The sequence below is a fragment of the Seriola aureovittata genome, chromosome 3 (genome assembly GCF_021018895.1).
Source record: "Seriola aureovittata isolate HTS-2021-v1 ecotype China chromosome 3, ASM2101889v1, whole genome shotgun sequence".
In the NCBI taxonomy this organism is placed as follows: Eukaryota; Metazoa; Chordata; class Actinopteri; order Carangiformes; family Carangidae; genus Seriola; species Seriola aureovittata.
The window spans coordinates 2,714,315-2,728,205 of NC_079366.1; the positions used below are offsets into that span (position 1 = coordinate 2,714,315).

Genomic DNA, 13,891 nt, shown 5'->3' on the forward strand with positions numbered 1-13,891 from the left:
ACATTTTTAACAGCTTCTTAAAACTGTCAACTGAGCCAGTGTTTCTTATGCCTAAGGGAGGTGGTTCCGGAGGGAGGGGGCCATAGGGGAGGGGCCACAACTGCAAAGGCACAGTCATCTTTGCTCTTACAGATCTCAGGTCAACTAGAAGGTGCTGGTAAGTGGACCTCTGTGACCTCAGTCAGTGGACACATTATTCGGAAACTGTGGGACCTGATACACACACACACACACACAGGTGTGTGTCTTTCTGAACTCTGTCCAATCAGCTGAGTTCACCACAGGTGGACTCCAGTACAGGTGTAGACTCATGTCAGTGATAATTAAATAAACAGGAAGCAGCTGGTCAAAGTTTGGAGCTGCAACATGTTTTCACTTTGTCATTATGGATTATTAAGTCTAGATTAATGGGTTCAAATGTCAAAATAAAACCTAAAACACAATAAAGTTTGGGGTTGTGGATACTTTCTGATGCCTTATAATGATAACCAAAACTCAATGTTTGTGGCATTTAACTTTTTGCTCTTTTGTGTGTGTGTGTGTGTGTGTGTGTGTGCGTGCGTGCGTTTGTTTGTTTGAGTCTTTTATTTGTTTCTACATCATAATGAGAGAATCTATAGAATTTTGGCCACCTTATTCAAGACTTGTGTGCGTTTAAAACAGGTTTTGAATTTATTCCTGATTGGGAACTCGTACAGTGCTTAAATAAAACACACATCTTGTCTGAGGCTTGTACATGTTGCCCCTACAAACTGCATCCTCTCCTTTGCACTCATAACGCTGTGCAGTGTCAGTATTCACACCTGTAGCTGTGTTTCCCTGCTCCCTCCTCTGAACCCTGTCTCATCAGCATCACTGGGCTGACTCAGTTCTCAGGCTGCAGAAGAAGAACAGGAACAACACTGTTTAGAGATGATTAATCAGACATTGTATGTTCTTGCTTTGGCACATGGTAAATAAATGTATAAAAAAGTATAACTACTGGTGTGTTTTATGTTGCACAAGTGTGAATATTGCCAACCTCTACTCTACTGAGAGCTGCCTCTCTACTTTTACTGACTGCATCTCCAAATCAGAGATCTGTTATGGAAGATGAAGGATTGCTCTATTCATGTTGGGAGTGAGTGCTGCTAAGGAGTTCAAGTATCTTGGAGTCTTGTTCACAGTGAGGGTAAGATGGAGCAGGATATTGACTGGTGGATCAGGGCAGCGTCAGCAGTAATTGGGGGTTTTACTGGACCGTTTTGGTGAAGAGGGAGCTGAGGTGGAAGACAAAGCTGCATTCTGGCCCTGACCCATGGGCCTAAGCTCTGGGTAGTGGCAGAAGGAATGAGATTGTTGATACATATGGAAATTTTAAAAACTAAAACATTTTGGAAGACATAACAACGAGTCAACAAAAAAAGAAAATTTGTACAACATCATTGTACAACAAGTTAAGACCAGGATATTATTTCATTCCACCTTAACTGTTTAGCTGCTTACTTTATATCAGTGGTCGGCAACTGGTGGCCCAAGGACCAAAATTGGCCCACCAGCAATAATATCTGGCCCGTTAGATTATTCTGATAATCAGATATACTTTTTTAAAATTTTACTACATCAGACTGTCACATATTAAGCTATAATTTCCAAATAAAGAATCTACCCTCACATGAAGAATGCTTGTTATTCTTTTATCTATGTTTAGAGTGAATGACAGACACAAACATTCAATCTCAGTGCAAAGCACCCGGTGCTAAAATATACCCACTGTAACCTCCAGTGTGCCCTGAATACTTAGCACTGTGGGTGGCTGGCAACGATGGCCCCAAGCTCAGGTCACCACCAGCTGCTCCCACCTGCACCTGCTCCGCCGTGCAACAACAGTGAATCAGAACATTTTACATGTCAAACTGTTTTGTTTTTCTGTTTCTTGTGGAGAGGAGGAAACTTCTGTGGATAATTCAGCTCCAGGTAAAAACCTCCTGAACCACTGACACTGAAGGAATCCAGACCAAGAGAAGCTGAAGACTATTGTGATTGAGAGACCCCTAGTGGCAGAAAATTACAAAGTGTGTTGAATAAAAGATAAGATTTTCGCTTCCTGGAGGATTAAAATCAGTTTGTTTCCCTCATAGACTGAAAATAATGACGGACATAGCCTCTGTGACGTCACCCACAGGTTTGAGAGTGAGCTGCTCTACCGTCACCATCTTTGCAGGGTCTGACTCCGCCCCTAACTCCCAGCTAATCCAAAAATGGGCAAATAGGTGGGCCGTGGGTGGAGCTCAGGCAGTTCATGCCAGTTTGTGGTAAGCATACGCTCACCCACCTGTCACTCAAAGAGGCCACGCACTCCATTATGCTAAATTCAAAGCCTCAATAAAATGTAAACAGGTGAGATGTATAAAAATTCATCCACGTACAGTTGTCATGAAGGAAGAAATTAGCTATAGAAACCAAAACTGTCTTTTGTACCAGGCTGTAAACATGTTTAATTAAAGTACAACTGTAAAGTTGGACATTATAACATGGGAGTCTATGGGGATTGCCCCACTGGTGGAGCCAGACTCTAGTGGTCATTAGAGGAACTGCAGGTTTTGTCACTAAAATGTTGGCTTCATTTTTCCTTGAGTGATTTTCGGGGTTCGATCACATTAAACTCTGAAACATAAAATCTCAACAAAATTAAAATATACTGTTTACTGTGACTGTCTTTGTTTACCATGTTTCCTAGTCTCAGTCTTGACTTGGACTTATGGTTTTATATAAAGGAAATATTGAATTTTGCTGTTTATGTTGCTGTTTTCTGTGTTTGATGGAGACATTATGTAAATAAATATCTGTGGGTAGATGAAGTGATGCTGGAGGAGCACAGAGAGAGGAGAGAGAGCGGAGCACTGAAACAGGGACTTCCCTGCGCCTCCATCATCTGCAGGGAGGGAAAAAACACTCACACACATACACAGCCTCCCACATACACACACACACACACACACAGTGCTGAGAGCTAGCAAGGGGCTTTAAACAGCTTCATACGAAACAGAGACAAAAGGACTGTAACCTGCCACAATGGAGGAAAACATGGATGAATCGCAAAGCCAGAAAGGTAGGACGGAATAACAGTTTGTTCTTTTTTATCTTTCATCAGATGAACCATTCTGCCATTGTTCTGTTCATCCTTCTGTCCTGGTGTCATGGGATTCCTTTGTGTGTGTGTTGTGTGCAGAGAGATGAAGGATAACGTACTCGTCCTGCAGAAAACAACAGCATCACATCTTAGTTTGTACATTTAATATGAACATTTTCACAAGCTGTTTTTTTTCTCACCACTCTGTTGAGCAGAAATGCAAAGACAGGCTGGGAATTTTAACGGTGCTGTCTATACGTGTGCTTGTGATAAGACCAGGCGTTAGACTGGCCCGTTCTGTTCTGTGTTTCCATGAGTAGCTGCAGAACAAAGCAGAGTGTTTGGGGTGAGAACGAGAGGAGTTGGCAAACAGTGGAGGGTCGTTGTTGTTTTGGAGGCTGGACGGACAGATGGACAGACAGATGGATGGATGTATGGATGGATGGAGGAGGTGGGAGTGGCGGGGAGGGGGAAGGGGTGGTGGAGGGGGAGCAGATAGAAGGAGGGAGCGTGGGGCAAAACCTTGAAATAAAGAGTAAGAACGAGGAGGACGAGGATAAGTGGAGCAGTGATTGATGCCTCCACTGGGATTTTCTTTGTTCGGCTCCATTGTTGATGCTTCACGCCTGTCTGAACCCCTTCTCCTCTCCTCTCCTCGCTCCCTCGCTCTATGCGTGTCACCCTTTTTTTTCTGGTGTCTGTGTCGCTCTCTACCCTTTCCCTCCATTTTCTTCTTCTCTCACTGGCTCTCTCCCTTTCTGTGCTTTTCTTCAGCCTTTTTGACTCAGTTGATTTCAGACTTGATTTTCTGGGTCTATCAGCATCTCTCTCTCACTCTCTCTCTCTCTCTCACTGTCTCTGGCGCTTTCTCTCTTTCTCTCCTCCATCTATTTTGACTCATCTCTCACTCATCTCACTCACCTCCATCTCGCTCTGTCGGTTCCCGCCCTCTTTCCCAGCCTCTTTTTTTTCTCTTCATCTTCATTTCAAATCATACACATTTTAAATCACCTTCCTCTGTATGTTTATGTTTCTACATTTTGTTTTCATGTTTTCATGTTTTCATCCTCTCATATTGTTGTTGTTAGCGGTGAAAATGGGCGTGTCCATTTTCTTCATAGCACCTTCAGTCTGACTCAGATGTGAGCAGCGCTGCTTATACAAACCATGGTCGGGCATTTGTGATGAAAAATCAAATGTTATTTGCATTAATCGCCGTGGAAACGTTTATTAACACTGTATCTATGGTAACGCTGTTGTGGAGCTGTCTTCTGTTGTGTGATAGGCAGACTCCTGTGTTTTTTTTCTGGAAGGAACCTGTTTTAGCCAATCACAAAGCATTTTTCTCTCCAGGCTCTGAGCCCCTCTCTCCTTCTGTTCATCCATTCATCTCATTCCCACATCCCTGTCTCTCCCTCCTCCTTCATTTAATAAATAAGAAGTACAGGTGTGTGATGACATGTGGCAGGACAGGTGACAGGGATTTTATAATAAGAGCATTAATGATGTTTTTCACAGCTGTAACTGTGTGATCCAGAAACAGATTCTGATTGGTTGTTTGTCACAGACCTGGTTCAGGTGTTGAATCAGTTTAAATTTAGATTTAACTGTGTAGCCTGTTGCACAAACTGTGAGTGACTGTCTGTTACTGAACAGATGAATGATGTGCTGCTGGCCAATATCATCGATAATGAACAATTCACCTGTGCAGCATGAAACGCAGGGATTCAAATATCTACTAATTATTTTAGAGCATTCAAAGTAAGTCCCATCTGATGCCAACTTAAAACAAAAATGTATTGAATCACTTTAAATCAATTATATTATGCCACATGATTATAATAAAACTAATCCCAGCCCAAGTGGGAGGAGCTTTGAGAGTTCAGCTGTGGCTTGGATCAGTATGAAACTATCTGGTTTGTTAATAACAGGTCAAAGGTCAATGGTACAAGCCTCTGAACATAAAAACTGATGGGGAAAAATTAATCACAACTCCTATGGTGCATTTCAGCAACAAACATACAGCTGGCTTCATCACAACAGAGGCCGAGGACCATGGGTGCTGTAGTGTTTATGCCAAAACGACACGACAGCAAAAGAAATCCGAGCAAAGTTGAAAGAATTAAAACCAGTGGCCATTATCTCAAATATGTAAATCTACAGTTACCCATGGTTCTGTATCCACATACGCTGATGCCCCTCCCACTTCACAACTCTATAAAGGTTAAAAATCATGATCACATGACCAAGTGTTACACACCAGGTGACATGAATTAGACCAATTAAAATCCGGGTTGTGTCCCTCCCTCACTCCCTCCTCCCTCCTCCCTCCTCCCTACTCACTCTCCAGGGAGTTCAGTGTAGAGGACTGTACAGTGAGCTCATCAGCAAAATGAAAAAAAACACTTTTGGACGCTACTTGGGTGATTTTCTCTGCACCGTTTTTCAGTCTTTCAGCAAGAGCCAAATGCATGATGGTATATATTGCTTGATTAGTGACCATCAGCTGTACAGTTGTAGTGGACTATAGAGGGAGTAGTGAGTGATTTCGGACATCCCTGATTTAACCCAGGGATCAGCGTCCTACCTGCTCTACCACCTGAGCCACGCCCCTTTACACCTTAACAGCCATTTACCTTGAGGCTTTCTTCATATAACACAGACCCACAGTCTGAAGAACTGGTACTCTGAAACTCCTTGAGCTGCATCATGTTAGGAATAGTGATTTTTTATGTAGAGTGGTTTCAGGAAGTCTTCAGACCCCGTCACTGTACTGTGTAGTAGATTTCATTGTAAATGGTCCATCAGTCCACTCTCACTGATACACTAACATGTTTTAGAAATGTATTCAAATTAAACACCTGGGGCTGCTTTGATGGCTCACCTGGTAGAACATGTGTCACATGGGCTACGTCCTAACTGCAGTGGCCATGGATATGAGTCCGACCCCTGGCCCTTTGCTGCATGTTATCCCCTCTCTCTCTCCATGACTTTCCTGTCTCTCTCTGACTGCACTATAACAATAAAGGCAAAATGCCCCAAAAAAATCACTTTCATAAAATCTGAACCTTTGATTAACTAAAGTCTTCAAATTGTGATGAGCTGCTTCCTATTTACTTTAATTATCACTGAGATGAGTCTAGACCTGGACTGAAGTCCACCTGTGGTGAACTGAGCTGATTGGACAGAGTTCACAAAGACACACACCTGTGTGTATCAGGTCCCACAGTTCACCTGCAGGTCAGGACAGAGACCATAAAGTCCAGTGAGCTCTCTGTAGACCTCTGTGATCAAACTGTGGTGAGACAGAGGTCAGGACACAAAGGTCTGAGTGTTCCCAGGAGAACCGTGGGAACAAGAACTGGAAGCAGGACTCTTCTAGAGCTGGTGTGCAGACAAACTGAGGGAGCAGATCAGAGGGACCTGGGTCAGGGAGGAGCTTCAGAAGTCCCTGCAGAGATGGAGAAGCTGCTGGAAAGATGAGCATCATTCAGGTTTTTATGGTAGAGAGACGAGAGAGAGACATTGAGAGTGACATATGAAGTTGCTGGAGTCTGACTGACAAACGTTAAAGACTCTGAGACCAGGAGGAACCAGACTCTCTGGACTCCAAACACCAGGTCCTGCTCAGCGCCTGGACAACACCATCCCTACAGTGAAGCATGGGGGACAGCATCATGCTGTGGGGGCTTCTCAGCAGCAGGGACAGGGAGACTGGTCAGACCTGATGATGGATGAATGAGACAAATACAGAGAGGTCCTTGAAGAAAACCTGATCCAGAGTCCAGGAGACCCGAGACTGGAGCGACGGTTCACCTCTCAGCTCCACAGTGACCTGAAGCAAACAGCCAAGACAACACTGGAGAGTCTTCAGGATCAGTCTCTGACTGTCCCTGAGTGTCCCAGCCAAAGTCCAGACCTGAACCCCATAGACCATCTGTGGAGAGACCTGAAGAGAACTGTTCACAGACACTTCCTGTCCAGTCTGAGTCTGAGAGGATCTGTCAGGAAGACTGAGATAAACTGACCAGATCCAGGTTCAGAGCCTGTAGAAACTCAAGACTGAAGCTGATGAAGGGGGTCCTATAAAGAATTGGACTAAAGGTCTGAAGAGTTTTATCAATGGTAGATTGAAGTTTTTGATTTTTGAAACATTTCCAAAAAAATTTAAAAACATCTGTCACTCTGTCGTGATGGATCATTGAGAGAAGACAGCAACAACAAAGTGTGACTGACTACTTCCTGAAACCACTGTGTGTTATTTGCTGTATGGTGTATTTTGCTTCTGCAAAATAATCTTCATCATAGTGTCATGTTCTCTCATATGATCTGACAGTGTGACAGATCTGAAACAGGGCATCTGACAGAGGTTTTGATCTGATCTTCTTGTCGATGACTTCCTGTAGCTTTGATGTCGGGGATTTGAGTTTTGAGATTCTTGATCTGAATCTGTTTGTTTGACTGTTTGTTTAGTCTGTGTATCTCTGGGGCCGACTGGAAACCCTCCACTTCTGTTTATCAGGTTCTTTCCCTTTCCTGTTATTATGACACACAATTGTATGATTGTGTATCTTCACTGCCAAAAGTCATGTGAAAAGTACTGACCTGAAGGTTCTTATATTAACGTGTAAATCACTGAAACAGCTCAGATCACACTCAACATCTTGTCTTTATGATAGTGTAACTTCTAAATAACTTGATAGTCACTATAATGATTAAACAGGTAAGGACTCTAGTCCTTGATGTTCATATTGTACAGACATGAGTGGAAGAAAAAGGGGTGGGCCGACAAATAATTTGCTAAACAATACAATTTTGATGAAAATAGGTGGATGTAGTAATAAAAAAATAAAATAAAATATAAATATTTTAATTTTTTAAAACAAAATCATTTTTATGAACATTAAAGATGTTTAAAAACCCTAAATGTTTTATTTTTGTATTAAGGTCTATCACTGTGATCAGTCAATAATAGGAACTTTAATGTTGTCGCTACCACATCACATACATGTTTATTATCTCAGCTAACATCACATCCATGGTCGAAACCTGAGAATCAAAAGGACAGAGTCAGAGACAGATGGTGAATCAACAAGTGATCTCTCCCCAAAAAGAAAAAAAATTAAATTGACTTTCCTCTGCTTTCAGTTCAATCCTGAATGTTTGATCGTTATCATTAAAATAAAAAGTGCTCTGAGCGTTATTTAGCCTCCGGGGTCGGATGTGGGCCGCCAACATTTTAGAGATTCTCAAGTGGCGTTGGAGAGGTTGGGAACCGCTGATGTAAGGTATTTTGAGATTCATATTTAAAGGTGTAAAAGTTGCAGAATCACAGATGTTGTCCTTTAATTCTTAAAATATTCACTCAGTCAGGAGATAGTGGAGTCAGGGGCTGTTCAGGAACATGATGTTAGCAATAATGTGCTGCCCTGAAAAAGCAAATAATTATACAAATATGGAGTAGACTTAAAATTAATCTTGGTGATTTTCCTGAAATACATTTTAGTTTTTCTCCTGCAAGTTATATGTTATATAAAGATATATGTGATATAAATATTAATCACAGCAACAGTCACTGTCTTTATGTTTTTGCATTACATTTACTCCGTACTAATCTAATATACAGCTGCACTTGACATAGTTTTATGAATATCATAGTCATCATCAACACAACTCAGATTGAAACCTCAAACTGAACCTGGTCCCTGAAACTGAACCTGGTCTCTGATGTGAACGTGGTCTCTGATGTGAACCTGGTCTCTGGATGTGAACCTGGTAACTGATGTGAACCTGGTCTCTGATGTGAACCTGGTAACTGATGTGAACCTGGTCTCTGGATGTGAACCTGGTAACTGATGTGAACCTGGTCTCTAGTTGTGAACCTGGTCTCTGATGTGAACCTGGTCTCTGATGTGAACCTGGTCTCTAGATGTGAACCTGGTCTCTGATGTGAACCCGGTCTCTAGATGTGAACCTGGTCTCTGATGTGAACCCGGTCTCTGATGTGAACCTGGTCTCTGGATGTGAACCTGGTCTCTAGATGTAAACCTGGTCTCTGATGTGAACCTGGTCTCTGGAGATCTTTGTAGGTCCTGGTCCACCTCTTGGAGACTTGGCTGCTGTTAATAAATGTAGCTTCATTCATTCAAAAATACATTTCATTTCCTGTCATTTATGATTCCATCAAAATAAAACAGAAAATAAAACAAACATCAGAAGAGGTTTCTGGTTTAGTATGAAGTCAAAAATATGACACATGCAGGAAATGATAACTCCAACAGGTGAAATGAATTTCTGATGTGGAGGTCAGAGGGAGAGCTGACAGCAGTCAGAGAGAGGATCATCTGCTTCATATCCATTTCATTATCTTGGCCGCTAATAGAAAGGCACTTCATGGACAGAGAATAAGTCAATACACATGGACTTAGCCGGCCCACAGGGGAGGAGAGAGGCGGAGAGGCAGTGGAGGGAGCCACATAATTTCATTACTGAAAAGTAGCTTGAGTGTGAGCAGCTGAGAGTCTGAGCATCCAGCCGATGCTGATCCTGATGCTCTGATACATCATTATTCTGCTGGATCAGCTCTGTGGTCCTGATACCAACAGATTCTGAGACTAACCAAATATGAGCAGACGGGACTTTTCCTTCTGTAAGAAACGAGCCCACAGGTCCTGTTATAATGACCCGTAGTTACATTGTGTTGCTAGGCGACATCTAGTGGTCATAGTAATTGTGACAGGAGCAAAGGGAAGAATGTGTTGAAGTAGTATAAGGAGAGACAAAGTCCCCGTCAGGAAGAGGTTGACCATTTATTCATATTATAGTAACCATGACAACAAAGATCATATAATGTTGAGGAAGCATTTATTTTAACCCAAAACACCATCTTTTCCTAAACCTAACCAAGCCATGACTGTTATTATGGTAACCATGGCGACGAAAGTAGGTACCGCTCTTGGTACAGTCTGCGTGTTTATCAAATTATCCGTGACAATCAGGGTCTGTTACACCTGCCGCCATACAGGCGCTGTCTCAGGAGACGCTGCTATTGGACGAATCAGAGGGTTGATGGTTGATCAGGTTGGAGGACTGGCTGGAAAATGAAATGCTATCAGGTTTACTGAGCACGTTCACGTAGCCCAGCAGATGAACCTTTCACACTGGATGTTTCATGAGCTATCCACCATCAGGAAGAAGATGGCTTCTCTGTATAGAAGATGACCGAGGACATTCATCCTCCCCGGGGGGGTGAATCGGGTTCGTTGTCATGCCCCCCTCAGATCAGTCGTCTTCTAAATGTTCCTGTCCACGCTCTGAAGGGCTGGACCCCCCCCCCCCCCACCCCGCTGGGTGAACGTGTGGTTCCCAGCTGTGGATCAGAAAATTCTCGCTGAGCCTGCTGTCACTGAGTCCTGGCAGCGTTTCCACTGCTCACCATTTCATGGAGCCGCTCCAAGTGAGTGTGTGGATGACTTCATCCCGACAGTCTGAGTCTGAGTCTCTGCTGCTCTTCACACATCACAGTGAAGAGAAATGACTCTGTTTATGAACCCTGTGTCAGGGGGATTCTCCTTTTAATAACTGATTTAAATAATTGTCTGACAAATTAATAGATACTAAACGACCTATTGTTCAATGTCTGTGGTGCTGAAGAGCTGATAAAGAAACAGCTTTAGTTAGTTAGTTAGTTAGTTAGTTTAGTTGAGTTATGTTCAGTGTCTTGTGGCTCTGCTGTTCTGCGTCTCTTGTATGAAACTGGGTAAAGTCAGTAGAAATCACAGCTGTAAAACTATAAAACCACAGTGTGTCAGACTGAGCCACTTTAAAAATGTCTGCGGAGCATTAATGGAAAATCGTGAATCAGAGTTCTCAGAGCAAGAACCAGCAAACGTAGAGAAGGTCTGAGGAGAGAGCTGTGAACCTGCTTCACTGAGGAAACAGAATTTTCTAATATCTGACAGACTGTTCAACACACAGAAGATCAAGTTCACACACACACACACACACACACACACAGACTGACATCAGATAAATTGTGGTGTGGTGTTATTGACATTTTATTATAACTTTTAAATTAACTGCTCTAACTGTGACATTTGTAAGTCGGCTTGTTTCGGCTGCTCACAGTTTAGCGCCTGTTAAAGTTTAAATGTGCCTTTCATTTTGGCGGGTCATTTTGAGGAGGAGATGACCTTTCACAATATGAGCGGATCAGTAATTATAATCATTTTCAGTGTTTACAGCCTGTGTGGGTGTGGGCTGCCTGCCTCACATCCACCACTGACATGTCACTGAGGTTCCCTCCTCCTCCTCCTCCTCCTCCTCCTCCTCCTCCTCCTCCTCCTTGTATCGTCTTCCACATGAATAAGAGACAGGAGTACATTAATTCTGGTTTTCTTCCTGTCACTATCACAGGTTCCAATATCTAAATGAACAGACTAGAGGGCAATGTGACCATATTAGCCACATTAGCCCAGATGTTGCTCAGCCACTGTGGGGGCTGGATAATCTCCTCTTTGACCAGCTGTAGAAAACTGAGCAGGCCTGTGACCGCGGTGCGTTCACTGACACAGACAGTGCTGTAAAAGAGCACAGCAGCAGTTTACACAACAGAGTAATCAATACGTCTTCACAAGTATCAATACAGAGTATCAATACAGAGTGAGCAGCATCTTTCAGCACATCCGCACTTATCTCCAGCTGCTGCAGGTGAACACAGGTATCAAACCCACATCAGCACAGGACCGGAGACCTGAGACCTGAGACCTGAGACACCTGGGTCACCCCAAACCACAGACTGGTTCCTCTGTGGCTTTACTGTCTCCTACAGCTGTTCATTCATTGCTGTTAATAAACACAGAGATAATAAATTATATAATAAAGATTAGGATAAAGAGTATCTGAGTCACACACACACACACACACACACACACACACACATATATATACATACACATATATATATATATATATATATATATGTATGTATGTATACTGTATATGTACTGTATGTGTGTGTGTGTGTGTGTGTGTGTGTATAAAGTGAAGTGCATGTCAGTCTAAATGGTGCAGTGAACTTGTCATCTTCCATTAGAACAGGCCTTTGACTCTTTGTGCATCTTCAGGCCAGTGTGTGTATGTGTGTGTGTGTGTGTGTGTGTGTGTGTGTGTGTGTGTGTGTGTGCGTGCGTGCGTGCGTGCGTGCGTGCGTGCGTGCGTGTGTGTGTGTGTGTGTGTGTGTGTGTGTGTGTGTGTGCGTGAGTGTGCGTGAGTGTGTGTGTGTGTGTGTGTGTGTGTGTGTTTGTCTCTTTCCTGTATGTGTGTCTATGTGAAGGACCTCAGAAATCTTCTCTCAGAGCTAAGACACACTGATCAAGACACACACACACACACACACACACACACACAGCTACGTTGTTTGTTAGACAATCAGCTCTGTCCTCATAATGAGCTCACTGTGAGAGAATGAATGTGTCTGTGTGAAGACAGCCAGACACACACGATGATCACAGACAACGCAGGCTTGAGTTATTATTTCTCATGAGTAATCTGTCCACTGTTTTCTTTCAATGAATCAATTTATTGTCAGCAGACAGTAGATTTCCCATCATCCTCTGCTGCAGCCACAGGTGAGGTTGTCACATGTCCCAAACATATTCAGTTTACGATCACTAGAAACCTCAAGGCTTTTTTTTTTAAAGGTTAGCCTTCTGATCTATCTCTGTTGTCATCTCTGTTTCAGGTGATCTGACTGCTTTTTTATTATTGTTAAGCACCTTGTGTTGCAGTCTTTGTATGAAAGGTGCTTTAAAGATAAAGCCTGATTTGATTAGATTAGATTAGATTTGATGTATGTTAAAGAACAGCCTCAGGTCCTGACATCTGTTGATGGACTGATGAATGGACTGGTAGATGCAGTTCAGTCTGTTCATTCTGTAAATGTCACTGAGGGAAAGAGCAGAGTTTGATATCAGGTGGACTGTGGTGTGAACCCACTAGGGATGTGTATGTCACTGATGTTTATTACATTTCTGTCCATGAATGGGACATAAATTATCATTGTTATTATTATTGTTAATGTTACCCAGACACGAATGTAACATGTGTACATATAGAATTTCCATATATGAAATATATGTACAAATGAAAACATATATATATGTATAAATTACATATGAAATATTACAAATTTCAACAATTTCATATATTGACATATACTGTATGTCCAGTCCATACGTCTATGTATGGATTATTATATTGTAGATATATGTTACATGAATATATGTCCATCACACAGCCTGTCAGTATGTTGTAGGGTCCAAAAGTCTAAGACCACTTTCCTGGAATGAGAAGATATAGACAGGTTTAAAATTAATGACAAATTCATAAGAACAACATTTGTAATCATATAGAATTTTTATATCCATGTTGTTTTAATAAACTTGCATACATTTATAGCCTGGGGAAATTGAACGGCACAGGACACAGAAATATCTTTTGGGGTCTTTATTCTGAACAGGAAAATGGTTTTCAGTAGAAAAGGAATAAAAAATGAAGCAAGTGCTACATGACACTTGGTGTATATTCAGTTCTGAAAAAAACAGCTCTTCTCTACACGCTGTCTGTTACCTTCAGATACAGCTGGTCTGCTCAGATAGCTTTACTCTTATCAATAACCATGAACCTCTGGTGCCAAAACATCCACTACACAAGACTGTAGAGGTCAGTCTGTTAGTGCACACAAAAGTGTGCAAAAATACTTCTACCAGCACAAAAGAA

At 42.3% G+C, this 13,891-nt stretch overlaps 1 protein-coding gene across 1 annotated transcript in view; it reads left to right on the plus strand.

Annotated features, from left to right (window-relative positions):
• Positions 1-2,888: 2,888 nt before the first annotated feature.
• Positions 2,889-13,891, plus strand: part of gpm6ab (glycoprotein M6Ab) — a 29,786-nt gene continuing 18,783 nt past the window's right edge. Inside the window, exon 1 of the mRNA XM_056372374.1 lies at positions 2,889-3,091. Coding sequence (XP_056228349.1) covers positions 3,055-3,091 — 37 coding nt within the window. The 5' untranslated portion in view covers positions 2,889-3,054. The remainder of the gene's footprint in view (positions 3,092-13,891) is intronic.